The sequence below is a fragment of the Diaporthe batatas genome, assembly GCF_019321695.1.
Source record: "Diaporthe batatas strain CRI 302-4 chromosome Unknown Contig00003, whole genome shotgun sequence".
Classification (NCBI taxonomy): domain Eukaryota; kingdom Fungi; phylum Ascomycota; class Sordariomycetes; order Diaporthales; family Diaporthaceae; genus Diaporthe; species Diaporthe batatas.
Genome location: NW_025408550.1, coordinates 2,674,228 through 2,698,186, shown reverse-complemented (window position 1 = coordinate 2,698,186; position 23,959 = coordinate 2,674,228). Strand labels below are relative to the sequence as shown.

The 23,959-nt window shown below is 57.2% G+C and overlaps 7 protein-coding genes across 7 annotated transcripts; 3 read left to right on the top strand and 4 right to left on the bottom strand.

Annotated features, from left to right (window-relative positions):
* Positions 1 to 126: 126 nt before the first annotated feature.
* Positions 127 to 3,745, bottom strand: KVR01_002394 (uncharacterized protein). The gene is made up of 2 exons (XM_044782151.1): positions 738 to 3,745; positions 127 to 644 (listed from the first exon to the last, which is right to left on the bottom strand). The coding sequence occupies exons 1-2, from the start codon at positions 2,916 to 2,918 to the stop codon at positions 420 to 422; spliced, it is 2,406 nt and encodes an 801-aa protein (XP_044647409.1). The 5' UTR covers positions 2,919 to 3,745; the 3' UTR covers positions 127 to 419.
* A 701-nt stretch (positions 3,746 to 4,446) lies between these two features.
* KVR01_003724 (uncharacterized protein) lies at positions 4,447 to 5,744 on the top strand (the record flags this gene model as incomplete). Its single annotated transcript, XM_044781324.1, has 3 exons — positions 4,447 to 4,592; positions 4,788 to 5,098; positions 5,584 to 5,744. The coding sequence occupies 3 exons, from the start codon at positions 4,447 to 4,449 to the stop codon at positions 5,742 to 5,744; spliced, it is 618 nt and encodes a 205-aa protein (XP_044648739.1).
* Positions 5,745 to 7,348: 1,604 nt separating this feature from the next.
* KVR01_002371 (uncharacterized protein) lies at positions 7,349 to 10,837 on the top strand. Its single transcript, XM_044794864.1, has 5 exons — positions 7,349 to 8,146; positions 8,233 to 8,380; positions 8,462 to 8,888; positions 8,961 to 9,597; positions 9,756 to 10,837. Exons 1-5 carry the CDS (start codon positions 8,104 to 8,106, stop codon positions 10,193 to 10,195), a joined length of 1,695 nt encoding a protein of 564 aa, XP_044647386.1. The 5' UTR covers positions 7,349 to 8,103; the 3' UTR covers positions 10,196 to 10,837.
* Positions 10,547 to 15,088, bottom strand: KVR01_002892 (uncharacterized protein). The gene is made up of 3 exons (XM_044781998.1): positions 14,342 to 15,088; positions 11,274 to 14,194; positions 10,547 to 11,182 (listed from the first exon to the last, which is right to left on the bottom strand). Exons 1-3 carry the CDS (start codon positions 14,748 to 14,750, stop codon positions 10,931 to 10,933), a joined length of 3,582 nt encoding a protein of 1,193 aa, XP_044647907.1. The 5' UTR covers positions 14,751 to 15,088; the 3' UTR covers positions 10,547 to 10,930.
* Positions 15,089 to 15,458: 370 nt separating this feature from the next.
* On the bottom strand, positions 15,459 to 18,340 carry KVR01_003452 (uncharacterized protein). The gene is made up of 2 exons (XM_044794228.1): positions 16,773 to 18,340; positions 15,459 to 16,698 (listed from the first exon to the last, which is right to left on the bottom strand). Exons 1-2 carry the CDS (start codon positions 16,955 to 16,957, stop codon positions 16,254 to 16,256), a joined length of 630 nt encoding a protein of 209 aa, XP_044648467.1. The 5' UTR covers positions 16,958 to 18,340; the 3' UTR covers positions 15,459 to 16,253.
* Positions 18,341 to 19,351: 1,011 nt separating this feature from the next.
* Positions 19,352 to 23,712, bottom strand: KVR01_002189 (transcription factor IIF subunit TFG1). The gene is made up of 3 exons (XM_044788582.1): positions 21,970 to 23,712; positions 21,454 to 21,922; positions 19,352 to 21,365 (listed from the first exon to the last, which is right to left on the bottom strand). Exons 1-3 carry the CDS (start codon positions 23,359 to 23,361, stop codon positions 21,091 to 21,093), a joined length of 2,136 nt encoding a protein of 711 aa, XP_044647204.1. The 5' UTR covers positions 23,362 to 23,712; the 3' UTR covers positions 19,352 to 21,090.
* KVR01_003615 (uncharacterized protein) lies at positions 19,681 to 20,754 on the top strand (the record flags this gene model as incomplete). The annotated part of the gene is made up of 1 exon (XM_044791299.1): positions 19,681 to 20,754. One exon carries the CDS (start codon positions 19,681 to 19,683, stop codon positions 20,752 to 20,754), a length of 1,074 nt encoding a protein of 357 aa, XP_044648630.1.
* Positions 23,713 to 23,959: the final 247 nt, after the last annotated feature.

Below are 23,959 nucleotides of genomic sequence, written 5' to 3'. Positions count from 1 at the left end.
ACAGAAATACCCACCACGTACGAGAAGAATAGGCACGACACAACGTCAGTATTGGTCAATACCCTGTAGGAGTCCGTTAACATTTCCATGCCCTGAGTGTTTGTGCTCTGGTCTCACACCTGACATGCGGATATCACAAGAATTGAATGTACCTCAACAATGCGCCACATGTGACTACTGGAGCCGGTCAAATGCACAAGCATCCATTCTCTACTATTAAAATCTCGAGGGCTTCCCGTCTCAACCATTTCCAGTTGAATAGCCCAGTCGCTGTGGCAACTTTGCATGTAAGCAGATATATATTGTCCAAGACCCGGAAGATACCAAAAATTAGTCAGGAAATTGCCCCAGCTACAAGGCGGCTCCCGCATAATCGGGTGCGTGGCATCTTTGGCCACGGATAAACCTCGCCCGCTGATTTAGGACATCGACGACATCTCCCTCTTCTGCTGCTCCCATGTCTTCCGGCACACCTCCTTCATTAGTCTCTTGGGCGCCACCCGCCCCGTCATCAGCTCGAAGGCTACGATGGCCATCTCGCTCACGTTCTCGAGGCCGTCGACCACTACCCACGAGGGATTAACAGTGTCTCTGTAAACCTGCAGCTGGGCCACGAGGGGTGTAATGAGGGGCTCATAAGCCAGCTTTGTTCAAATGTCAGCGATGTCTGTCTGCTAGCCGTATCACTGCTTTGTAGAGGGGACTCCGTGCGAGTATAAGAGATCGGAATAACTTACTTCTAGCACAACGCCTCCAGTCGGGCTTGCCAGCCACTGCATGGGCATCTCGAAGTCTGCCGGCAGGCTGCCCTGGGCGCTTGTGGCGGGCACGCAGGACACAATCATTGTCGGCTGCTCAAAACCCTCTGGCCACGCGCCAGAAATGGATGGCAGGACGTGGCAGATTTGAGAGATGCCTCCCTTCCCAGGGGCCATGCCCTGCTTCTGGGCCCATAGGTTGAAGTGGTCGGCCACAAGCTGTGCGTTCTGGACGGTCCGGTTAAAGATGAATATGTTTCGACAGCCGAGCTGGATCATGGCATAGATGGCGGCTCGGGCCTGTCCTCCGGCTCCGATTACCAGCCCTGTCGTCTTGGAGGGCCGGACGTAGTTCCGTGGGCTAATGTTCCTCTGTAGACAGGTGAATATGGACTGCCAGTCGGTATTATCACCATAAAAGTCGTTTGTATGGCCCGCCTTGTTCCGCGAGTTAGCGTGGTCTAGGATGAAATTCGTTTTGCCGCGCAGCGGTAACAAAACATTGACGGCGCCAATGACGGTGGCGTGGTGGCTTTTTAATTTCAGGTGAGGCACAATGGCTACCTTGAAAGGCGCTGCTAAAGAGGCCCCTCCAAACGAGGGATCGCTGCATATCTTGTTAAGGTCTTCCATTGTAGAGCATGTTTCTGCGGAGAAGTTATGTGGCATCCCAGCAAACTCGTAAGCCGTGTTATGCATGCACGGAGAAAGCGAGTAAGACACATTTGCGCCTACAGTGTAGAACTGTAAAGGTTCGAGCTCGAACTGGCGGAATAGGCCCTCGAAGGAGTTGCTGGCGGTGCAGACGGTGGCGAGGTGCTCCCGATCGTTATCCATGTCGGGGTGTTTCACCGGTGTTAATATGCGTGACTGAAGGGGCGTCCTGATGCCGAGAACTGAGAAGTCGTATCCTACAAGGGGCGGTTTTGGATCCGGTATGGTGGCGGCAATCTTGTCCTTGAATTCCTGGAGCATCTCGGGCGTGCTGTCGCCGGAGCAAAAGCGAACCATGCGCACAAGGTCGCATCCGAGATCCTTGGCATGTTGGTAGTCCCGTACATGAGATTCGCTCGACCAGGGCGTGCACATCAACCCAACATTCCAGTAGTTACCCATTATCTTTGACCGACCGCGACGGGCAAGTATCCTTCGCAAGGGGATATCCTTCCTCTGCAGGTCCAGGCTCAGGTAATCGACACCGAGCTGGAGGCCAAGCTCCAGGAGCTCGGTGTCGACCTTGGCCTTCTCCTGAGGGGGTCTACGCCGCTCCTCTCTCGGGTTTTCTTCGACGTGGTATATTATTGGAACCACAAGTTTCCTCCGTATCTGGGCCACGATCCTTGCGATCTGGTTCATGATATCCTCTGGCCAGTGATCAATGATGAGCTCCACACAGTCGCCCCTGGCCTCGAGATCCTCCCAATCAAGGTCCATGTTGACGAGATAAGACAGGCGCAGACGCAGAGCATAAGAGCACTGCCTGAACTCGGGGGGGATGGCCCTCACGGCAAATGGGCTCTCGATGAAGAGCCTCGTGAGGCCCTGGCCGGTGACAAAGTCAAGAAAACGGGTGAAGTCCTGCTTGGCGTAGAGCAGGCTGGAAGGGGTGGCCATCTGCATGTCCCACCCGCCTGAGGAGGCATCGCTGGCCAATATGGGCTTCGCGTTGGAATGGTCAAACAGATTGAAGTACTCGAGATTCGCACATGCCCTGTGCCTCTGGTCGGCACGAAGGATACGTTCTCCGTCTGCCGAGTCCAGAAGGCGGAGCATCTCTTCCTTCTCACGGTGTATGTAGATGACGGGGTTTGACTGGGCAAACAAGCGCAGGGCGTCCTGGGCCTCTTCGGAAAAACTGCTCATCCCACACTCGATGATTGACTTGTGACGATTGTCGTCGAGCATGCGCTTGAAGACCTCATCGTTGCGGCGGTTGAACTCATCCTTGCCCTTTTGGGTGAGGAACTGCATGCGAGTGAGCCCGGTGACCTGCTGGAAGTAGAAGTCCTCGGTGATCAGGCGGCGACGCAGATGAAGGGCACCGATGAAGCCAAGGGAGCGCTTGCCGGCGCCGCGGCAGCCCACCAGGACGATGGATGCGTCCGGGTGGAAGAGGCGCTCATTTGGCGGGGCAGACGTCAAGGCATCTTGGACGGTCATGACGGTGCCTCGGGCATCCCAACATAAGGGATGTAAAGGGTTCCCTGGAGCCTTTCTCACGAGAGTTGCTTAAGCGCTCGTGAGGGCGTGGTCTTGCTGTGTCCTGATGAGGATGCCTTGCTCGAGGTGTTTTGGCTGTATAGGCCGGGCCGTGTCCGGTTGGGGTGAGGGCGGAAAAGATATCTTCCCAGATCTAGTAAGCGGCTCTGGTGAGGATTTGCAAGCAGGGGCAGATGTGGCGAGCGGTAAGTCGAGCTCCTGCGACGACAAAGGATCAAGGCGCAGGACGATGGCTTGGTCAAAGCCCTGTGGACGAGCTGCGAGACGAGAGGCAAGTAAGAACAAGGCAGTGTCTTGAGGTCAGGAGCAAGAGTTGGAGGTCGCGAGACAATCCGGGCCGCCTGTGTTGAGGTTGGGTCATTCGGTCGGAGCCGGCGTCGGGAGATGTGGAGGCTGTGACAGGGTGTGGACCCTCGGCACTTACAAGAAGAGGCCTGAAGGTCGGGACTCCTGTCAGAGATGGAGCTTGTTGGCTGGGCAGCTACCGCCCCCAGAGCAGAAGTATGCCCCGCCGGTTGCCCTTGCCGTGGAGCTGGGACTGGGGGCCTCAGCGGGCGAATGACGGGCGACTGACTTGTGCTGCCGGGACAGATGGGACAGATTTAGGGCCTGGCTGCCCTTCTGTCGGCAGATGCTGAGACTGGGAATCTACGGCCGAAGCTATGAACCTGGGTGGCCTGGGCCGTAGGGCGTGGGGCCTTGCAGTGTGGCTTGCATGCGGTAATAAGAAGGAAGTACGGACGGAGCAGATGCCATCCAGGTAGCAGTCATCGTCAGTACAGAGTACATGCGCCTGTACTACATACGGATAGTACAGCACTTAAGACCTCACCACACCTGCAAGCCTGCCTTACTCGGACACCCTGCTTATGTCATCAGCGCCATGTCCCCACCCCCGCCCCGTAACTTACACGGGCCCAAAAGGCAAAAATACGGTATAATACGACGCTCCGACTACAGTCGGGCTGTACTTGCAAAGCCTCCTAGTGCGCGGTTGGACTCGACTCGTCTGCTTCTGGAATTAGGTTTGTCGCCTTGGTCGCCCAGATATTCCCGACAATTACCCCAAAAACCCGAGGTGTCAACTCCAATTAGCCGTCGACGGGCCTTGGTGCGAGGACCAAAGAGCAACGCCAGCCAGCCAGACTGCAATTCAGCCGTATCCGTACAGCACCCCGTATCTGTCTGTACCACAGTAGTGCTCCGTACGCCCCTTGCACCTCCACATTTGCCCTCCTTGTCCGTCCTCGCCGCGCTCTACGTACTCCGTATTGTGACGCTGTCACTGCTGGGTGTCATATCTGATCCACAGCCAGGCCGACACGCACGCGACACGAGCCTGTCTCACCCCTCCTGGCTCGGGCACAAGCACGGGCATGTACGAGTTGAGGCCGGCCGCCGAACCCATTGGCCCCTTTCTTGTGATCCTGCTGCTGATTTCTCCAGCCTCCACACAACTCCCATAGCCATGTCTGACTTCGACGACCTGAGGGACGACGCTGCCGCCGCCTCCGCCGCACACCCCGGAGACCCAGATCCGGCCCTCTCCGTCGCCGGCGACTCAACCGCCGCCGCCCCTGTCAACCCCAGGAAGCGCAAGAAGTCCTCACGCGCGTCAGTGCTCCTGCTCCCCTTGCCAGCCTTTTCTTCTTATCAAGATACCACCTCCTCCTTCCTGTCTTGCTCTCCGGTCGGACACGGTCCCCCTCGCTGCTCCGTGATGCAGGCCAACCTGTCCCAGCCCCACCCAGCCTTCTTCCATCCACCATTGAGTCTTTGGATGCCGGGCTGACCTCTGCGCTATTCCAGCTGTGACTTTTGCCATGTGAACCATCAGCCTTGTGATAACGCAAAGCCGAGGTGTGGCTACTGTGAGAGACACAACAAGTCGTGTCTGTACCTCAGGCCCCAGAAGAAACGAGGTCCAGCCCAGGGCTACCGCAGTGCTCTGCACACCCTGAGAGAAAGTGCCGCCGCCTGGGGTGCTGCTCTCAACCTCATCCCCAGCCTGGGCCCCGTTGTTGAAGGCTACCTGAAGCAGCCCGAGGGGAAACGGCTGGTCAAGGCCATCCGGGACCCGGCTCAGCAGGAGTTCTTCATCCAGGCATGGCAACAGAGCGGCGTCTTCAAGACCTTCTTCGGCGACGAGGCCTCTGGTGAGAAGCGGAGCCTCACGCCGGACGCGACATTACCCACCTCAGCGGCTCCAGCTTCGGCCCCTACATTACCACAGCAGCCGCTGCTCCCGAATTCCGAGCCGCCGCCAGATCCCATGCCCCCTGCATCGCGTCCCCTCATATCACCTTCTCGCCCGCCAGTACCACAGCTTGCTCAGACCCCTCAGCTAGACACGATGCCAATGCCCAAGTTCGACACTAGCAACCCATTCAACTTTGTCCCAACCCCGTCCCCCTCTTCCCAGGATGGCCACAGCAGACCAAGGCAGCCCAGCATGAGTGGCCGGCCGAGGCCTCGAGCCGAGTCGATATCTTTATCAGACATAATGGCAAAGGATGTAGCAAGATCGTGAGTAGTGATATCTTACTGGCTTCGATCCCAACCTGCTAACAGATTTGTAGGTCTCTCGGATTCAATCAAACACTAGGCTCGCTCGGCTTTGCCCCGAATGAGACGCTTGAGGATTTCCTGGACATGAGCTTCAATCCCGAACCATTAGAGCAGCCGCCTGAACAAGACCCCTTTCTGGGAGATGAGCAGGACCAGAGGGCTTACTATGAATTGCTGATGGGCAGACGACTTGGATGACAGTGGGAAAAAGAGGCAGCCAAAAGAAGCTCACAGTTTCAACACATGGCACAGTGGAGCGACCTTCAACAACTGCGGACGAGGGGCTGGAGTCTTGGCCTCGATGGAACCGTCTCGAAGGCCCTAGGGAAAGGGATGGGATTGGGTCTCAAAGGGCCTCGAGACCCCAAGACGGCTTTGATCAGTCGAGCAAGTTTTCGGCCGAGACTTATCATATGACCGTCCTAATAGCTGACGATACGCTCAAGAAGAACATGGCGCAATTCAACGGGCAACGGCCACGATGGTGGCAATATGGATGTGCTACTACCGCCTCCAAATACATGTTCATACAAGACCGAGCGTGCCCCAAGATGATGACCTGGGCTCATCCGGCATCAAGCTGAGAAACATGTGGACAAGGTCGTTTGGGTCATTAACAGTAGGCGTATCTACAGTGAGGACGTCGGACGGGGGGCAGGGCACAGGACCGCATGTGGGTCTATTACTCTACCTACTCCGTACAACCGAGATCCGTGACATCGGGGCCCAGCTGCAGAAGGTCTCGGCCGGGACGGGCGGAGGGTCGGAGGGTCGGAGGGTCGGAGGATGAGCGGCGCGCGCCGAGGATTGATCGGACCTTATTAGCCCTATGTGCGCTAATTGGCAATAACGACGATGAATGACTCGGGGAGCTCGAATCGAGGGCGTTGAGATGATGCACGAGGAGCTCGGGCGAATTGGGTTGTGGGCTGGCAGGGTGCGGAGACACCCCGAGTCTTGGCACTTGAAATAGGCGTCGCCAGCGCCTACTGCATCTGCGAGAGAGTCCTGCTGCGGCACTGCCTCGCCTCCTCTAGCCGTCTCCATCGATGTGCTGTATCCAGTTGTGCAGAGACAGCTGGACAGGTGTGTTCTGGTGGAGGGATGAGTGAGTGGCTGGGGAACGGCGTCTCGGCGTTTGACGCCTGGTTCCTTTTGGATCTGAGCGACAGAATCCAAAACATGTCGATTGTCGTCAGACATGCCAAACCAGCGGCTACAATAGTGGGGCCATGTGCAGGCTGAGCTGAGCTGCCAGACTGCAATAGTCTGGCCTTGATGGCGGATACTCGTAGGACGAACGAGAGACAAGATGACGACGACAGAGGGAATATGCAGTCGTAATGGAATTGTATTCTCACGTGCCACCTCCGTATATCACCAGATTGTGATCGGGGGCAGACCGCGAAATTCTCGAGATTGGCAGACAGTCGATCCGGAATTCAAAAGAGGGTCCTGTGCATTCCCGTATTACGTAGCGCTGCAGTTGTGTGGTCTTGGCTGATGGTGACTGAGAAAACGGGCCATTGAGCGGGCGATTTGAGACGAACAGGGTCCTCAGAGCGCTCAGCCTCGTCGCCTCTGTCCTCCGCAAATGCGGGCCCCTGGCACCTAGCTCCCGAGGTCCCAGCCGGTCCCTGACGAGACCTGGCACACAGGGGGGCCGGCTGCCGTCGTCTTGTTTCCCTGCTGGCCCAGCAGCCAGGCAGCCCAGTTGCCCAGCACTGCGGGTGTTGGCTTGCCAGGCGCGGCAAGCTGAGGTGGTGGGGGGGAGGGGGGTCACAGTCTCACACGAGGGAGGGCGCCGCCTGCAGCTAAGTGAACCAAGCCTTCCACTAGTTCTCCAACTGCAACAACAAGCCTTGGACCCAAGGCGCACTTTGAACTTGGCTGCATCCCGTCCGATCCCTCCTCCTTTTTTGCGTTCCTCTTCTTCTCCAACTATATCGTCGCCTACTCCCGGTGACGCCAGGAGGCCCCTTTTTGATTCGAGCTGCTGGACAACGTCAACCGCGACCCTTTTATTCTGTTCTTGGCGCCGCCACTGCTGGCCACCATCCGATCGCCTTGGTCTCGAGTTCACGACCATTCGCCCCAAGACGACCCGGCCACAACTGCGCCCAACCAACCCGCCCACCACATCCCGAGCGCGAACTCGTGTACACTCCTGGCCGTCACCGCTACTGACTGTCTCACCTGGCCTCTGCTTCCCATGACAGCTGTTTCAATCCCGCCGCCTCGTATCGCTTCCAACCGCTCGCGAGAAGTCGAATCGCCTGGGACAAGCGGCGGCTGAAAGGCTCCCTCGCGCTGCAGGAACACTTGATCAAGAAGAGCTTAGGATTTGGGATCTAGATCCGAGGCCTTGCTGAGTGTCGGTCCAGTTCAGCAGAAGTTCAGGTGAAGGCGAGGGCGAGACAGCCAACGACTACCCACGACCTATTGCGCTGTCGGGATATACGGAAACCCGATCTCGAATCCCGCCGACCACAACTCGAGCAGGCGCCGCAAGGCAGGACAGGGCTCATGGTTGAGCCTGGTGGCCAAGTCACCAAAGATGAATTTGACATATTGCAACACGACGGTGGAGGACATGGAGAGTGAGCCTTCCCAGATGAATGCGCGCCGCTGCCCATGACGCGCAACTCGAACCCATCCATGCTAACCCGACTGCCACTGCCACCAGTCTCTGAGATCCCCATGGCCGGCCCCTTCACCTTCCATGAGTTGGCCCTCATAGTCTCTGCCGCAACCGCACTTCTCTCCATGTTCATCAGCTTCTATCTGATATGGATGCACGCCTTGAACTACACAAAACCTGATGAGCAGAAGTAGTACGCGTCTCCAGTTCTCCCGGCTCCCCATCCTGAAATGGCGATCTGCGCCCGGCTCACCCGTGCTAACAAACCCGCCAGCATCATCCGCATCCTCCTCATGATTCCCATCTATGCAGCCTCTGCTTTCCTCCAGCTGAGATACTACCACCAGGCCGTCTACTTTGCTGTGATCTCAGACTGCTACGAGGCATTCGCCATCTCATCCTTCTTCGCATTGCTGTGCCAGTACACCGCGGCCGACCTTCACTCACAGAAGCAATTCTTCAGAGAACTGCACCCCGTCAAGGATTGGGTATGGCCCATCAATTGGTTCAAGAAGTGTTGCGGCGGCGACAGGGGCCCATGGCGCACCCCAGTCAGCGGCCTCACCTGGTTCAACATCATCTGGGTCGGCATTTACCATTACTGCTTCATCCGTGTTGCCATGACCATCACGGCCGTTGTCAGTAACAAGTACGACCGCTACTGCGAAAGTTCCAACAGTCCTTACTTCGCGCACATCTGGGTGAGTTTGCCCTCTGCTATTCCCGTCGCCATGACCTGTCCAACCACCTGGCTGACACCCATTGTGAAATAGTGTGCCAGTATCAACTGTGTTGCCGTCACCATCGCCATGTACTGTGTCATCCAGTTCTACGTGCAGCTCAAGAATGAACTTTCTTCTCACAAGCCCTTCCTCAAGGTCTTGGCTATCAAGGGTGTCATTTTCCTCAGCTTCTGGCAGACGATGGCCATATCTGTCGGAACTGGCGAGTTTGACATCATCTCACCCACCGCAACACTTGCTTATCCTGACATAGCGGTCGGCATACCCTCCTTACTGCTGTGCATCGAGATGCTGCTGTTTTCTATCATGCACATCTGGGCGTACCCCTGGCGGCCATACCGACCGGACGCGCCTCCGATCTTCTATCCCCTGCCGAACAAAGAATCGACTGCACCACCTCAGGAGAACATACATGTCCCGCCTGCTGGAGGCTCTATTGGCTTGAAGGCCCTCTGGGACGCCCTGAACCTGTGGGATGTCATCAAAGCGTTTGGTCGCGGTATGCGTTGGCTTTTTGTCGGGGCCAAGAGGCGTCGCGAGGATGCCAGCTACCGCCAGAAAGGAGACATAAACATGGATGGTAAGGACGCATCATATCCTTTACAACCATACAATCGGGTGCCTGGGGGCAAGAGCACCGACCACTTGCCCATTGCGACCGAGTTTCGTAAGCAAACCCCAGCAACATGAATTGGCTGCTTTCGTGTGAGGCATAATCATGGGGCTGCTAAGATTGATGGCTCAACAACGACCCATAACTGTCACCCTCTGCCCGTTAAGAGAAATTGTAATCTAGGCACTACTAGGTGCTGACTAAATTCCCAGGGCGAAGCACTTTTGGTATGAACCAACACACAGGCGGGCAAAAGGCTGTCAGTCCGATCCCGGAGGAGGATCACGAGGAGGGGGCGGGCTTGATCGCTAATGCCCAGGCGGATCCGTCGAGTACTACTCCCCTCGACCCGTATGACATTTATAAAGAAGACCAACCTTATGAAGCCGATCTAGGACATCGAGGAGCTGCGCGGTTTCAGCCCGAATCCTACCAGTCGCAAACCGACACCTTTCACGACCGACGACCACCTGTCCAAAGTCATGCGCTTTCGACAGATGGGTATTATGAAGTACCAAACACGACAAATCACCCCATCAGCCCGGATGAGCCACATGGTTCGCGGCAGGGGCCGAACAGCACACAACAAGTTGTCGGTGCTGCGTTATGGGGTGCCAACCCCCATCAGCATCCCAATGGACCGATGATATAAGGCGGGACCTTTGGTTTTTTTCAGCGGTGGCATACATTTGGCACATGCATTTGGCGTTGGGAATTCATTTCGCTCAAGCTGGCACAGCACAAGTAAAAGGCAAAAGGCAGAGGAGAAAGAGATTTGCATGTTCGGCGGTGAAATTCTGGCCATCGGTCTCATCTCGGCTATGAAAGGTGGCGCTGCCATATTTTTGAGCAAGCAAAAGAAAGGCACACAGGCATTTTTTCCAAGGGTTTCAGCGATACCCCTTCCGTATGTTCGTACTATTACCATGTCATTTGGCTACATTTTATCGCGGCAACTTCGCCTCGTGCGAAACAACGAGAAAGCCGACTGGATGACCAGAATATATTTTACATGATTGCAGATGAACGTTTTTCAAGGGTCAATTCCGAGTGTCTGTCTCGGCTCTGCCCGAACTGGGACGCTCATACAAGCGAAGGTAGGGACGACCACGTGGGGAGGCCAAGCAATCAGGCCGCGCGTTTCTCATTGCCCAAATGCTCCCCCGGCTCACTCACACAAGCAACCCGAGCCGAGCAACTGAAGCGAGACAGCGTCGCAGAATGCGGGTTATCCGGGCAACCCAGTTATGCACTGAAAAAAACAAATAGATGCATGGTCAGACAAAGTCAAACATAAACGCTACGCTATGCTGCAACTATGGCTCAAGTGCCGGCAAAGCCAGACAGACTCTCCCTTTGTCTCGCCTGTAACAGACAATTCAACCCATCAAGTGGTGGTGGTGGTGGTGGTAGTGGTGGATGGGCCGCCGCCCCCACTCCCGAACAACAGGTCGATCCGCGTCCGCCTCTCCCACACGACGGTCGCGTCGCTCCTGCGCTTGAAATAGAGGATCCGGTGCTGTGGGATGAACTCCTCGTCCGTCTGCTCCGACTTCCACGTGTCCAGCGCCTTCTCCATCGCGCCGGCGAAACGGTCCTCGTAGCCTACGATGAAGTCTCCGCTGTCGAGGGATGGGTCCTGTGAAGTGGCTTCCGTGGTTAGCTTTTGGGTGTCATCTACCACAAGATCCATCTGTGATTGTGCGATGTGTGTGGGAAAGAAAACTTACCCAACGAAGCCGGTTCAGCACGTCCGATGCCGTCCTGAACTTCCCGGCCCCGGCTGGCTTGGAGACGACGACGGAGCGCGGCTGGTTGGTCGTCCTGCCCTTCTTTGCTGCAGAGTGGACAGCCTGGTAGTCCTCGTAGACACTAGACCCCTGTGCCGCTTCTTCTTCCTCCTCTTCCTCCTCATCGGACTCTTCATCCCCGATGGTGTACTCGCCCCATTCGCGGGCATCGACATGCGGCTGCTTCAGGGCCGCCCGCCTGATCACACCCGCCTCCACCCACGACGTTCGCTCGTCGTAGTACTTGGGGTCCCCGCGGATCTGATCCTCGAACTTCCTGAGCACGTCCAGCAGCTTCTCCTGCATCGTCTTTTCGTCCGTCGCGCTGCCCTCGAGCCTGTCCAGGCCGACCAGGTAGAAGCCCTCGTAGTCGCCCTGCTCGTCTTCCGTGGAGTCGCCCGCCGACGCCTCGACGAAGCGGGCGGGCCAGAACCGGACATGGAGATCCGGCAGGCGCCGGTTCAGGTCTACCAGCAGTGACACGCACCGAGACTCGAGCCAGCCGACGAGGCCCCTTCCCTTTGTGAGGGAGCCGCCCCAGAACTGGACGTTGATCTTGATGTAGCTCTTGTACGACTTGAGGAAGTCGGCCGACCCGTCTGTCTCGAAGAATCTCGACCATGTCATTCCTTCCTCTGAGAGCATCTCGTCGGCCCTCTGGAACTCCTCGGCGATGGTCCTCACGGATGGCACGGATGCAGCCAGGCATGTGTTCAAGGCCGGCGGGGCGTAGCCCAGGATAGCCAGCGCTTCTCGGTCAGTCCTCCTGTAGTTGAGCTGCTTGTGGAAGAATGGGTCGAAAGCAACGTCAGCTCGCCAATTGAACCCGGCATAGTGGTTGAAGAATGTCGAGAGCAGATCCGACAGCGATACGACCCCGCTGTCACGAGCCAGTAGCTTATGAATCCTTGCAAGGAGAACTGTGATCGGAATACCGCCCAGATAACCATACTTCAGCGCATAGATGCCTCTTCTCTTCGCCCACGTCTTCACCAGGCGGTGCGCAAGCCTGAACTTGACAATATCAGGTACCGAACGGCGAACATAGTCGAGGTCGCGGATTGACTTCAGCTTGTTCAGGGTTTGTGCCGACAACGACCAAACAGGATCCGACGCAGGTAGCCGGAGGCAATGCGGCCATTCCGCTGCTATTGCACCAGCAGGTGCATATTGAAGGTCGACCTTGATGCCATTCACTTCAAGCTCGAGCATTGTGCCAGTGTGGGCCTTGACCCGCCGCATCACCTTCACGCCCTTGTCGGCGGCTTTGCGCAGCCGCTGGGTGGCAAGGGAAAAGAAAGTAGACGAGCTGAACGGCCCGATGCAGAGGCAATCGATATCGGAAGCACTTGTCCACACGCCCAGCCCATATGATCCGACAGGGACAAGAACCAGAGGCGTGCTTGACCGACCGGTCTCGGTGGACACAGTCGGCGCCGGGGATTCGAGGATCGTCTCGCGAAGTAGCTTGAAAGCTGCAGCGTGTTGCTGAACCTCTCCTTCCGAAGGAATAGCTTGTAGCTGCTTGAGCAGCCCCGCCAGATCGTCCTCAGTCTCGGACAAGTGCTTGCCGGTCTTCAGCTTGACACGCGTGATATCTGCGGCAGTCGAGAGAGCCTCCTGGCTCTCTGCCTCGGGCCCAATCCTAAAGACGGCCCGCACACCCCAGTGGTCACTAGCAAATTTGCCGATCTCTTCTGTGGCGAAGCCGAACTTGTCGAATTTGAGGGCTTTCAGATAGTCGCCTGCCCTGACAAGGATCCTGTCATATCTCTGAGGCCGCATGTTGAAGCCACTTCCGACAATCTCTGCCGTGAGGGCATTAGTAATTGGGTCATAAGTCGCTCCCTGTTCGCCCTCAAAGGCTGCGTCAAGTTCATCATCAGATGCGGCTCCATCTTCGACTTGTAACTCTGCCCATGTATCAACGAAACCACTCTGTACGAAGGTTTCCTCGATATTTCGAAGGTATGTGATCGACTGAGGGGTGACGGCCTTCTTCTCAAGGGCCTGATTTATGGTATACGAAGATGTTGTGATGTTGAAGTCTCCAGTCAGGATCGTGGGGTTTTCTGGATACGTGTCGTCCAGATACCTGAGAATGGTCTCGATTTCCATCTTCTTCGCCGCCACTGAGCCGTCCTTGAGACCATGGGTGAGATGCACGGCAGCCAAGATCAGGGGCCTGAAATCTGCATCATCCCATTGTCCGAGTGACTGGAATTGGGCTACAATCGCGCCCTTGTGCTCGCGATGGAACGGCACATGCTCCCACGTGAAAGCGTGCTTGCTGAGAACCACAATGTTGTTGTGACTTGGAAGCGGCTGGACGTCCTCCTGGTCTGGTGGTCCCCAGCTACAGAAGGTGAACAGTTCGCGGATCTCAGGCTCGCGTAAGAGAAAGACGAGGAAGTCATCGGTAACCTCTTCCAGGACAAGCACATCGGCTCTGGCGCTGTCGGAGAGGACGTTCCTGACGATCAAAGGGTATCGAGCCTGCGAAGGTGGATACTCGAATTCGGCGAGAACATTGTATGACGAGACAACCAAATTCGAGATCTCAGCAGATGGAGAAGCGGAATAGTGCACTCGAGAGGACTGGCTCCACAGACTATCGCTGAGATATGAGTACGGCATCCCATTCTTCTCAGCAACTGCGGGTAGCTCGTCAAAAAATGGCTTTGGCGTGTCACATCTGGAAATGCTACCGTCATCCAGGGATATTATTGCCCAGGTCTTCATTTCTGAGCCTCCGGCTGGTAACTTTTCCCGAATGAGGATATACAGTTGGTCTACTGACCACTCAACCTTGGGAAGCCAGCGTGCCTTCTGAAGAAGGAATTGGTGCCAAGACTCATTCACTGTGATGGTGGCAGTCAGCAAGATGTTCGACGATCCTCTAGAAGTTGTTCTGTAGACATTTGTCTCATAGGGAGTATCCCGCAGGACAACGCCACCTTCGTATCCTTTCGAACAATACTATGCGCGCTTTGTCAAGGTGGACTTACTATCTTCGCTCTGACCGATGGTCATGTGCATGTTATAACTTCCAGCATCCTGGTGGCCCAAAGCCTGCATTATGGCCGCACGAAAATCTTTGAGCTGGCTATCGTCTTCGTCGTGTATGTAAATAGTCTTGTCCTGTTTGTGCTGAAAGACGCCGGCGGCATCGAGACATATGTCCAGGGGTTTCTGCCCTCGCACGGGTGCTGCTGCTGACTGTACCGCCTCCGCAGCCCGCGGTAAGGCATCTACCTGAACAAAGGGGTAGACGAGGTTGACATGCGGAGGCCATTTCCCGTATGCTCTGTCGTAGTGAGACCTTAGCTGGTCGACCTTGGTCCACTGGTTCCTTGGTGGGATGATGCATAGAGCGGTGTCACGAGATGTAAGCGAGAGCTTCGTGGAAGTCGCCATGACGGCCTGAGCCCTTGGCAGCCGGTTGTACTCTGTTAATTGAGATGGGGGGGTGTAGGAAAGGGGGGGGGGAGTTATTGGAACTTTCGTTGAGATGGCCCCTAATAATTCTCGGCGTTACAAGTGAATGGACCGCTCGTCAACAGTTACTTGTGACACTGGATTGCCTTCGGTGTTTCTGGTTTGAACCACGGACAAGTGATATTGGAAGTGAACTTGCTTCCATTGAACAACTCCCATTCAAGAACGTTATATGCACCCAAAAGATAGGCCATCTCAACTACGTCCAGGGTAGCAGCTTATTCCAAAGTCCCACAAAGGCTAGTAAAAGATTGGAACAAACAAGGGGCGGTGCGACGACATGACTCCACGGGTACGAATTGGGGGCAAAAAGAGAGGCTGAGTCTAGCTCTGATCCTACCTGGTCCTGCTGGTCAGCCCCGTGGCCTACTTACACTAGTCTTGCCTTCGGTCATGAACTTCCAAGACTGCGGAGAGGTTTCCACTTTACGAGACGGTAAAGCGAGGCCAGGAGTCAAATTCCGAGAAGTGCTCGCCGGCGTGAGTCACTTGGTAGGGGCGTCTCAAGGGTGATTGATGGATGCAGGCATATGCGGTCTTGGCTTGTGCATCTCGACTGTGAAAGCCTGCGGCAATGCGTTGACTTTTGGAAACTTCAAGACCATATTCAGATACTTTCCCCATCATCTTTTCTTCGTCTGTTGGAGAAGAAATTCACGACTGAATGTGGAAGCACAGAAGGTTGTGTTTTGCTACCAGGTAGCGAGTGGACAGCCACGAGAAGGTAGCATTCCCGAAACGGGTAGCGGCCAGCACGTGCAGTCCTGCTGCTCAACTGGACTTAGAATTGGGCTGCTAGCTTTGAGCAAACCCTTCCTCCCCCACAAAACCCAGCCGCCGCATTGAGCACTGCAATTGATCTTTTCGACCCAACCCATCTGACCCAGGTTCATGAACCAACGACACGATATTGTAATTGGTTGCTTAGCTATGTTGGGAATGCTATTCTGTTCTTCATTCCAGGCCTTCCAGAACCATGTATTGTTTCCAGGCGTGTAGGCGGCGGAGGCGACAACCAAGCCAAATGACGGTTGTCGCGTCTGCAGAAGGTTTGTAACCAATGCTCAAACTAAACTGAAGAACAACAGCACAATACGTCGACCGAGCCACTCCCTCCAATGTACAATACTCAAGTCCAAAATAAACACAAACTCCCTGCGACATCTCACGACAGCGCAATGCTTCCCGGCCTCCGATCCCTACCAAAACTCCTGCGAGCGACCAAAGTGACCGACTCAAAAGTAGACGAAAAAGGGGTGATTAACATGCCAATGAGTCGACGTTCTGGACATGATGGGTGAAATGAACAAGTAAGAGCAGGCAGCACTCAAAACGGGCTACCCGGCAGGGCCAGGCGAGAGAAACCTGTCGAATGCGAATCCCCGACCGCGTCCCGATGCGCTCCCGAGACGAACTTTACGTTTACAGCAGCTCGAACCCGTCCTCGTCGACCTCGGCCACGTCGTCGTCCGCAGGCTTGGATCCGTTGGTCACGCCTCGGCGGAGGTTTCGACGAGCCTTGCGGCCCTTGAGGGCATCGCCGTTGGCGTCAAGGATCTCGTACTCCTTCTCGACGAAGCGCTCCGTGTCGCGCCCGCCCTTCTTGACGAATATGTCAAGGGTCAGCGGCCTGCCGGGCGAGTCCTGGCGGTCGAAGCTGTAGAGGACGTTGTCCGCGGACGAGCTCTGCCGGCGCACAGGGCTGGGCAGGTAGTCCAGGATCGACCGCGACGTGAAGGCCGCCTCGGCGATCTCCTCTTGGGCAGACACCTTGGAGCGAGCCCGCTTCGAGGGTATCTCCCTCAGGCGGCCCGTTGTGCGAGTGTACTTGTTGATGTTCCCCTTGTCCTTGTCCATGCTGCCGCACCTGCCTCAGTGGTTAGGACGCGTCACGACACACAGCAGCGTGGTGAGTGAGGTCGAGGCTTGGGGCGAACTCACTCGTCACTCCACTTTCCTAGTGGTCGGGCCCTGAAGTTCTCGCTGTCCGGGTCTGGCGCGCCGGGCATGATCCACGGGGGTGATGCCGTGGTTCCAAAGGACCACTTGACGGAGGCGTCCTTTCCGCGCTTGAACTCTTGGTTTGCGCTGCGAAGGTCACGCTCGAACTGGATGGAAGCCGCCATGATTTCGGGTTTAAAAGGAGAAGGATACGATGGGCTTAGCGAAACGATGTGGGAAGGTGTCGATTACACGTTGCGTTTGCAGCGGGATGGGGTTTGCAGAAAGAGATAGGACTCGTAGGAGGTGGGTAATTTGGATTGCGAAAGAGTGCAAAGTCCAGCGAGATCTGGGGATCCTCTGGAAGGAAAAGGGGCCGTTTGAAGGGCGAGGCAGGCAGTCCAGTCAGACGGTGAGCGGGCTTCTACCTGCTGATCACTCGGGACAGAGGAGGCAAGGACCGTTCAGTTGACCGTGCTTTGTTCGAGGGTGGCTCTTGCGGGACGTGTTGTGGCCTGGCACCGGAGCAGGCAATACTGGGGACTGGACAGTCTAGTGCTCTCAAGGAAGCGAGAGGCTGTTTCCGCCGGGGTGACTCAGAGACAAAGAGGCACGATAATGCGGCCAGATAGGCACGGTACAAAGGCTCGGCGTGATGACGGAAGATGTAGGCAGAGGCTCTCGGGGTGACGCAAGAGGCTGAGACGGCAACAGAATGGTCAGGACAGTCCCAACAATGTAGTTGCTTTGAAATGTGTGCGGTGGTTTGTTTGTGATGTTATGAAGCATGAGCAGCAGACCGAGGGGAGGCGAGACTCGGGGGCAGCGCGTAGGCCCCAAGGTATACATGCGCCAGGGGGGAAGGCGTTCTCGGCCCTGCCTGCTGGGAAGGCTGCGGGCACTCTAGCTTATCGCGGTGGTCGGGATCACGGACCCAGAGGTCGCTGATAAAGCTGGGGAGGGTGACATGGTTGTGTCCACTTCCCGAACAGGACGAGTGAGACCGGATGACTGGGTTGGTGTTGGGGGTTGGGGGTTGGGGGGGAAGGGCTGCAAGTCACCCTGCACTAAGCCACGCGCGCGGAGTACCTGCGGCTCCTCCTGGCAGTGACAGCACAACACAGCACAACCTCGGGAGCTCGCCTCAGATTCGGTCATCCCACGCCTACTCTCGCTGCAGCTGACCTCTCAAGCGTGTCTCTCAGGGCCTGTCACCCCGTCACGGTCTCCCAGGAATGGCTTCCCGTGGCTGCACCATCGCTGCCGCCATTGGGCATCCCTCAGCTTGGCCTCCTGCGCAAGCCTACGTAGCCATATCGTGGGACAGGGCAGGACTGGAGATGATGGAATGGGCAAAGGGCCGGCCAGGTCCTCACCCCGGCCAGCCGGGTGCCCAGATGGCCGCTAGCTTAGGCCTGCTGGCCGTTTCAACCAGTGCCAACGGCCTCTGCAATGCGATGTGTTTATTTTCAGCTCGCCCGATCGAAGCCGGGCTGGAACAGGATTTCCATCAGGCCGAGCGGCCAGCCAGTCGCCCAGTGCAGCGTGCCGGCCAGCAAACAAAGAAGCTCGACTGTCCGTCCCCACCAGTCCATCAGAAGGCCAGAATGTCAGAATGCCTGAATGTCAGCTATGTTGGCCGGGCGCCTCGGACCTGGGGGTGGAGCGCTTGGCCGTCGTCAAATCACAGTCGCAAGTCGCAGCCGTGCGAAAGCGGGTGGTGATTCAGAAACGCATGCGATTCCCCATCGTGTCATGCAGCTACACGGCCTGACGGCACAGTGCCTGTTGAGCTAGCTGCATGAAACCGACTCACCCGAGGCCCCCCGCATGTGGAATAATATCTCTCAGCACGTCGTGCCTGCGGGAGATACGCGGTCAAAAGATGCCTGGCACGGGCGCCGCAATGTCCAACCGCACGTCCGTCGTAGGTAATGCCTCTTGGGAGACTTCCCCTTGGAAAGAGTCGGAGAGCCCCCAGCTCCACTTCATCCGCCGGATATGGTCATCCAGCTGCCATAGTAAGACAGTCGGTGATCACTTCCAGGGCGTGGCATGGACGATCGTCACCAGTGCTGTGGTGCCAGGGTGCCTCGGTGCCTCGATAACATCCTTGGCAGCTCGTGGGAACCGAGGACGTGGTGTCGCCTGGGGTCTTTCCCCGAGACGGTTGCAGCTCTGTCGCAACGTCGAAACAACGTCATTCCTGGGGCTTCTGCTGCTGGCAAGGAGACGGGTCTGGACTCTGTCCACCAGAAACGGTGCCTCAGAACCCGACAGGACGGACGTATCGCGAATCGAAACTGCGGGAGCCCGATCGCCGTACAACGTGGCACCACACGCCGTGAGTACTCGCCCTATTTCTGAGCATGATGTATGTCTTGTCCGGCTGTGCCCTCTCAGCCCCAGCCTGCGATCCGGTCTTGATGCGCGTGCGCGACGGCTGTGACCGGCCATGTCAGCCATGTGAAAGCGCCGTGCAAAAAGGGGCAAGGCCACCATCGGGATAGCCGGCGGGCACTGCTGCGGCCTGGGGTGATGTCATTTGTCTTATCAGCTGTTATCGCTGTTCCGTCAGCTGTGCTTCGCATTGTGGGGGTCAACCCTGCAGCCGTCGCTGCTGCGTCAGGCCCCCCCTGCCTTTGGGGGAAATGCACAGACCAGGCCCAGTCCCAGGCGCACCTGCCTGCCTGCGTGCACGTTGAAGAGGCCCTGCTGATGCGACCGCCGATCTGGATTGGTAGCTCGGCCGTAAGGCTGAACAACTCCATCAAATTTCAGACGAGGCCGCGATAGCTGCCACACATCAACTGTGTAGCCTCGCAATAACCATATCAGCTGACCGGCGGCAAGGCCAGACAAGCAGGGTCACCGTCGACCCTGCACCACACCCATCCCAGCGGTCACGATGCCCTCCGACCTCTCCTCCTACCTCGCCACCCACTACCTCACTCCAGACACCAAGCCCTCATCCAAGAAGCGAAAGCGCAAGCACGACAAATCCTCCGGCGGCGGGCTCCTCATAAAAGACGACGACGATCAAGGCTGGGGAAGCTCCAGCAAACCAAGGCGTGATGGCGATGGTGACGAGGATGGCCCCGTGACGGTGGGCCAGGTCAAGGATCTTCGCAAGACCACAAAGGCAAACTGGAAGACGTTAGGGGGCGGCAGCACCAGCGGCCCAGCATCAAAAGAAGAAAGAGAGGCCGCCGCAGCAGCAGACGCCATCCTCGCCTCCGCCGCCGCCGAGACGGCCGCGGCACGAGCAGCCGAAGACGACGCACCCACAATGGTAGACGACCAGACCCCGGCGGCACGCATGGCGGACGGCACGCACGCGGGGCTACAGACAGCGGCAGCGGTCACAGCACAGATCGAACGGCGGCAGCAGGAGGAGCGCGACCAGTTCGAGGCGGAGCGGCGGGCGGGGCTGGTCAAGCACGGCGAGGAGGAGACGTACTACCGAGACGCAACGGGGCGGCGGGTCGACGTGAGCATGAAGCGCGCGGAGGCGCGCCGCGCCGCACAGGCGGCCGAGGACAAGGAGCGCGCAGCCAAGGAGGCGCTCAAGGGCGACGTGCAGGCCGAGGAGGCGCGCCGCCGCCGCGAGCAGCTCGAGGACGCCAAGACCATGACCCTCGCCCGGACGGCCGACGACGAGGACATGAACAAGGCGCTGAGGGAGGAGAGGAGGTGGAACGACCCCATGGCGCGGTTTCTGGGCGAGGCGGGCGGTGGCGGTGGAGGCGGATCTGCGACATCGAGCGGTGGCCGGGGCGGTGCTGCTGCAAAAGCGGGCGGCGGCGCGAGCAGACGGCCTGTATATAAGGGCCCGTCGCCGCCAAATCGTTATGGTATAAAACCAGGTTACAGGTGGGATGGCGTGGATAGGAGCAATGGCTTCGAGGCGGACAGGTTCAAGGCCATCAACCGCAGGGAAAGGAACAAGGGGTTGGAGTACTCTTGGCAGATGGACGCGTGAGCAGGCAAAAGGAGCTTGTGAAGCCCGCACGACTGGTCTCACGCACTGGCTCACGGAAGTAGAACATCCTCAAGGCAAATAATGGCCTTCGGCTACGAGCAAGCGCCACGGCCTGTTGATGACTACGTGGCTCTTGTGGCATTTTATTAAAGATAACATAACACACACACACACACACAAAAAAAGGCTGTTCTTGCCAGCCTAAATTAGACCACGCAAGCTCATCCAGATGTACGAGGAGACTGTTTTCTATTGCTGCACCTGTGATGTTTCCCAACCCTTTCCCGCAGTAGCGCATACAGCACTGGCGCATCGAACCAAACACCCTATGATGTCCTATGAGGAAGGCGGCAGATATGTACGGCCCTGAGGAGTGATTTGCAAGAGCTTGTTAGGGCCCCACTTTGCAACCTGCTTGACGTACGAAATCCAGACCGGTCTCGGTGTCTGGTTCGGCCCCTCACCGATGCGACCGCCGAACTGCTGGAGCAATCTCGCTATAGGGACGCCGGGGGGCTGCTGGGCCAGGATGGCCGACGCGACTTCGCCCACGGAGACAGGTCCCGGCGGCTGAGAGAAGTCGAAGTTACGACGAATGGGCGATTGAGAACCTAGACATGACCCCTGTCAGCAACGCGTACAGCACAATTCTGGCGTGCAGCAAAAGGTGCGGAAGAAGCGTGGCATGGAGGCACATACCTGAAGGGGCCTGGCTTGCACCTGGAGCAGGACTGCCAGCTCGGGAGCCAGTGGGAGTACCCTTGCCATGGGTCCCGCTCACCACCGTGACCTTGTGGGCCTTCTTCTTTGCACGGCCGGCATCCGACATTTCTCCTCCAGTGGCCTCGCCATCGCTCATGGCGCCGGCGGCAAGCTTGGCCCGCTGCGAACTAGGCAAGGGAGTAGACGAGCGGCTGCCCTGGACAGATCCGGTCGCTTGCTTCTTGGCCCTCTTCCGGGAAGACTCGTTTCCACTAGATTCCATCTCCGAGAGGTTCGGAGAACCAGGACGCTTGAGGCTCTTGCCCTTCTTACTGTCAGGAGCCGTCTTGGGTTTGCCAGCGGTAGAGCCTGCCCCCTTGATGGCGCTTCCGGATGCCGCATCCGCGCCCGTCTTGTCGCCGTCCTCCTGCTTGACTTCCTTCTCCTCGTCGGAATCATCCTCAGACTGCGATAGTTAGTTCGGTTCAAAAAGAATCCAACTTCAGATCTTACCGAGGAGAGCAGGTTGTCCGAATCCTCTCGGTCCTGCTTGTAGAGCATGTTCTTGTCAATTTTGATGAGGTTTTTCTCAATTCCCTTACCATAAATCCTTCTGGCCTCCTCTTCCATCAGTTCTCGTTTCAGCTCTGCCTCGAGTGCCTGCTCATCAGCATTTCCGAAATTGTTTGCGCCAAGCATCTCACGACGAACTCGCTCCCGAGACTCCTTTACATCCTCGTCGTTGTCCGGCTCCATGTTTGGATTCTCGTCGTCATCTTGAAATTCGTCGCCAGACATATCAAGATCGTCATGCTCCTGCTTTTCAGACCGCGCAGCTGCCCTAAAGGTGTCGCTCTCCGTCTTGACCTTTGCTCGCCCAGTCAAATAGTGCCTTGTGGCCGCCATCTCCTCCTTCAGCTTGTCTTTCTCGCCGTCTCTCATAGCCCAGCGGCCTTGGACCACCTTCTTGCCCATCAACTTCTCAGCCTCCTCGATCGAGTAGGTCTTGAAGGGAGGCTTGTGGGTAAACTTGTAGAATTTCTCCAGCGGTATCAACCGCCACTTGTCGCCCTCATACTGCAAGGCAGCCATGCTCTCCGAGAGTGCCGCCGTGTAAGCGCCCACATAAGTGCTCTTGCCATCGGCGTCTTCCAAGACCCAGGGTAGTGATTCCTCATAGCGAATAGTCGATTCCTTCTTGTGCGCGTCACTTCTCTTGGCATAGAAGGTCTGGGTACTGGTCTTCTCCTGCTTCTGAGGCTGTTTCTTGGAGACAATGTCCTTGGCAGCGACAGGCGCAATCTGAGCCTGATCGCTTGCTCGTTGGGCCTCCTTCTCTAGCTTTGCCTTCTCAAGGCGCTCCGCCTCGACCGGGTCCACAGGAGTTGGGCTAGGACTTCCTTCCTTGTTAGCCTGGACGACGTTCAGGCTACGAGCGTCCTTCCGGTGAAGAGTGACGGGTCGTGCAAACTCTGAGTCGTTCATGATGTCGGTATTTCCACCGCCACGAGCCTTGGCAAAACGCATGATGTGGGAGCGCAGCCCTTCCTTGATATCCTTCTTGGTGATGTACACGGGGTACTCCTTAAAATCTGGGGCGGCCGGGGGAGGGTCCCACCAGCCACCGTTCTGACGACGGCGCTGCTTCCATTCCTCCTGGGTCTTCTGGTCGACCTTGGGAGCCTGGACACCTAAGAGGTTGGGCTGGGTGTGGACGGACTTGCCCGGTATCGGCCTGGAACTGCCTGCGTTTGTCTTTGGTTTGGGCGGAGGCGGCTTGGGTATGGGCTTCTTGCGGGCGACCAGTGGATCAGCATTCTTCTTCTTGCGACGCAGCGGCGGTGCGCCTGGAGGGGGCGGGTTGGCGCCGTTCGGATTGGGCACGCCGTTGGGAGGAGCGCTCATGGTGGCAGGTTGACCGGACGGCAAAGCTTGATGAATTCGACCGGCTGGTAATGGGGTTTACAGGAATTGACGCGACATGAGGAGAGGGCGCAAAGGGCTCGGCCTGGACGTGTCGTGTCGGGTGGGTGCGAGTCCAGGCAACGCTCCTGACGGCGTTTGCAAGGGGACAAACACGAGCTGCGTGTAGCAGGTTCTCTATGCCCCAGTAATAACGTCTGCTGATATTCCCTGCCTGGCTGTTGAGTCGCGCGTTCGTAGGGCTTGTCGCGGTTGTGCTGTGTTGAGGATTCGAGAAAGGTTGCAAGGCGGCAGTGGCGGCGACAAAGAGGGAGCTCCGCAGCAGAGTTCCGCAGGAGCAGGCGGCGGCACACACGAGTTTGGGAAGTCTGACGGATCCGTCTGCACTGACGCTAGCTTACAGTGACTCGCAGGGGATGGGTACGTAGGTACATGCCTTCCAACCTGCTACGGCCTGGCATGGGACCCCACGTATCGTTACATCATGGGCTGGCTTGACTACCTAAGTACCTCTCGAGCATCTATTGCAATGCAGAAGAACATGCCTCTCTCCTATATTCTCCAGTCAAGCGGCATCTGC

Excerpts from the sequence above, each read along its gene's own strand:
- KVR01_002394 (XM_044782151.1), bottom strand. The coding sequence starts at position 2,918 with ATGACCGTCCAAGATGCCTTGACGTCTGCCCCGCCAAATGAGCGCCTC. Across the intron at positions 645-737 it reads CTGGAGGCGTTGTGCTAGAA|CTGGCTTATGAGCCCCTCAT; the intron begins GTAAGTTATTCC and ends ATTTGAACAAAG.
- KVR01_002371 (XM_044794864.1), top strand. The coding sequence starts at position 8,104 with ATGAATTTGACATATTGCAACACGACGGTGGAGGACATGGAGA. Across the intron at positions 8,381-8,461 it reads AAACCTGATGAGCAGAAGTA|CATCATCCGCATCCTCCTCA; the intron begins GTACGCGTCTCC and ends CAAACCCGCCAG. Across the intron at positions 9,598-9,755 it reads GCCCATTGCGACCGAGTTTC|GGCGAAGCACTTTTGGTATG; the intron begins GTAAGCAAACCC and ends CTAAATTCCCAG.
- KVR01_002892 (XM_044781998.1), bottom strand. The coding sequence starts at position 14,750 with ATGGCGACTTCCACGAAGCTCTCGCTTACATCTCGTGACACCGCTCTA. Across the intron at positions 14,195-14,341 it reads CATCGGTCAGAGCGAAGATA|TGAATGAGTCTTGGCACCAA; the intron begins GTAAGTCCACCT and ends CCACCATCACAG. Across the intron at positions 11,183-11,273 it reads TGCTGAACCGGCTTCGTTGG|GACCCATCCCTCGACAGCGG; the intron begins GTAAGTTTTCTT and ends GCCACTTCACAG.
- KVR01_003452 (XM_044794228.1), bottom strand. The coding sequence starts at position 16,957 with ATGGCGGCTTCCATCCAGTTCGAGCGTGACCTTCGCAGCGCAAACCAA. Across the intron at positions 16,699-16,772 it reads CTAGGAAAGTGGAGTGACGA|GTGCGGCAGCATGGACAAGG; the intron begins GTGAGTTCGCCC and ends CCACTGAGGCAG.
- KVR01_002189 (XM_044788582.1), bottom strand. The coding sequence starts at position 23,361 with ATGAGCGCTCCTCCCAACGGCGTGCCCAATCCGAACGGCGCCAACCCG. Across the intron at positions 21,923-21,969 it reads CGGACAACCTGCTCTCCTCG|TCTGAGGATGATTCCGACGA; the intron begins GTAAGATCTGAA and ends TAACTATCGCAG. Across the intron at positions 21,366-21,453 it reads TGCAAGCCAGGCCCCTTCAG|GTTCTCAATCGCCCATTCGT; the intron begins GTATGTGCCTCC and ends GGTCATGTCTAG.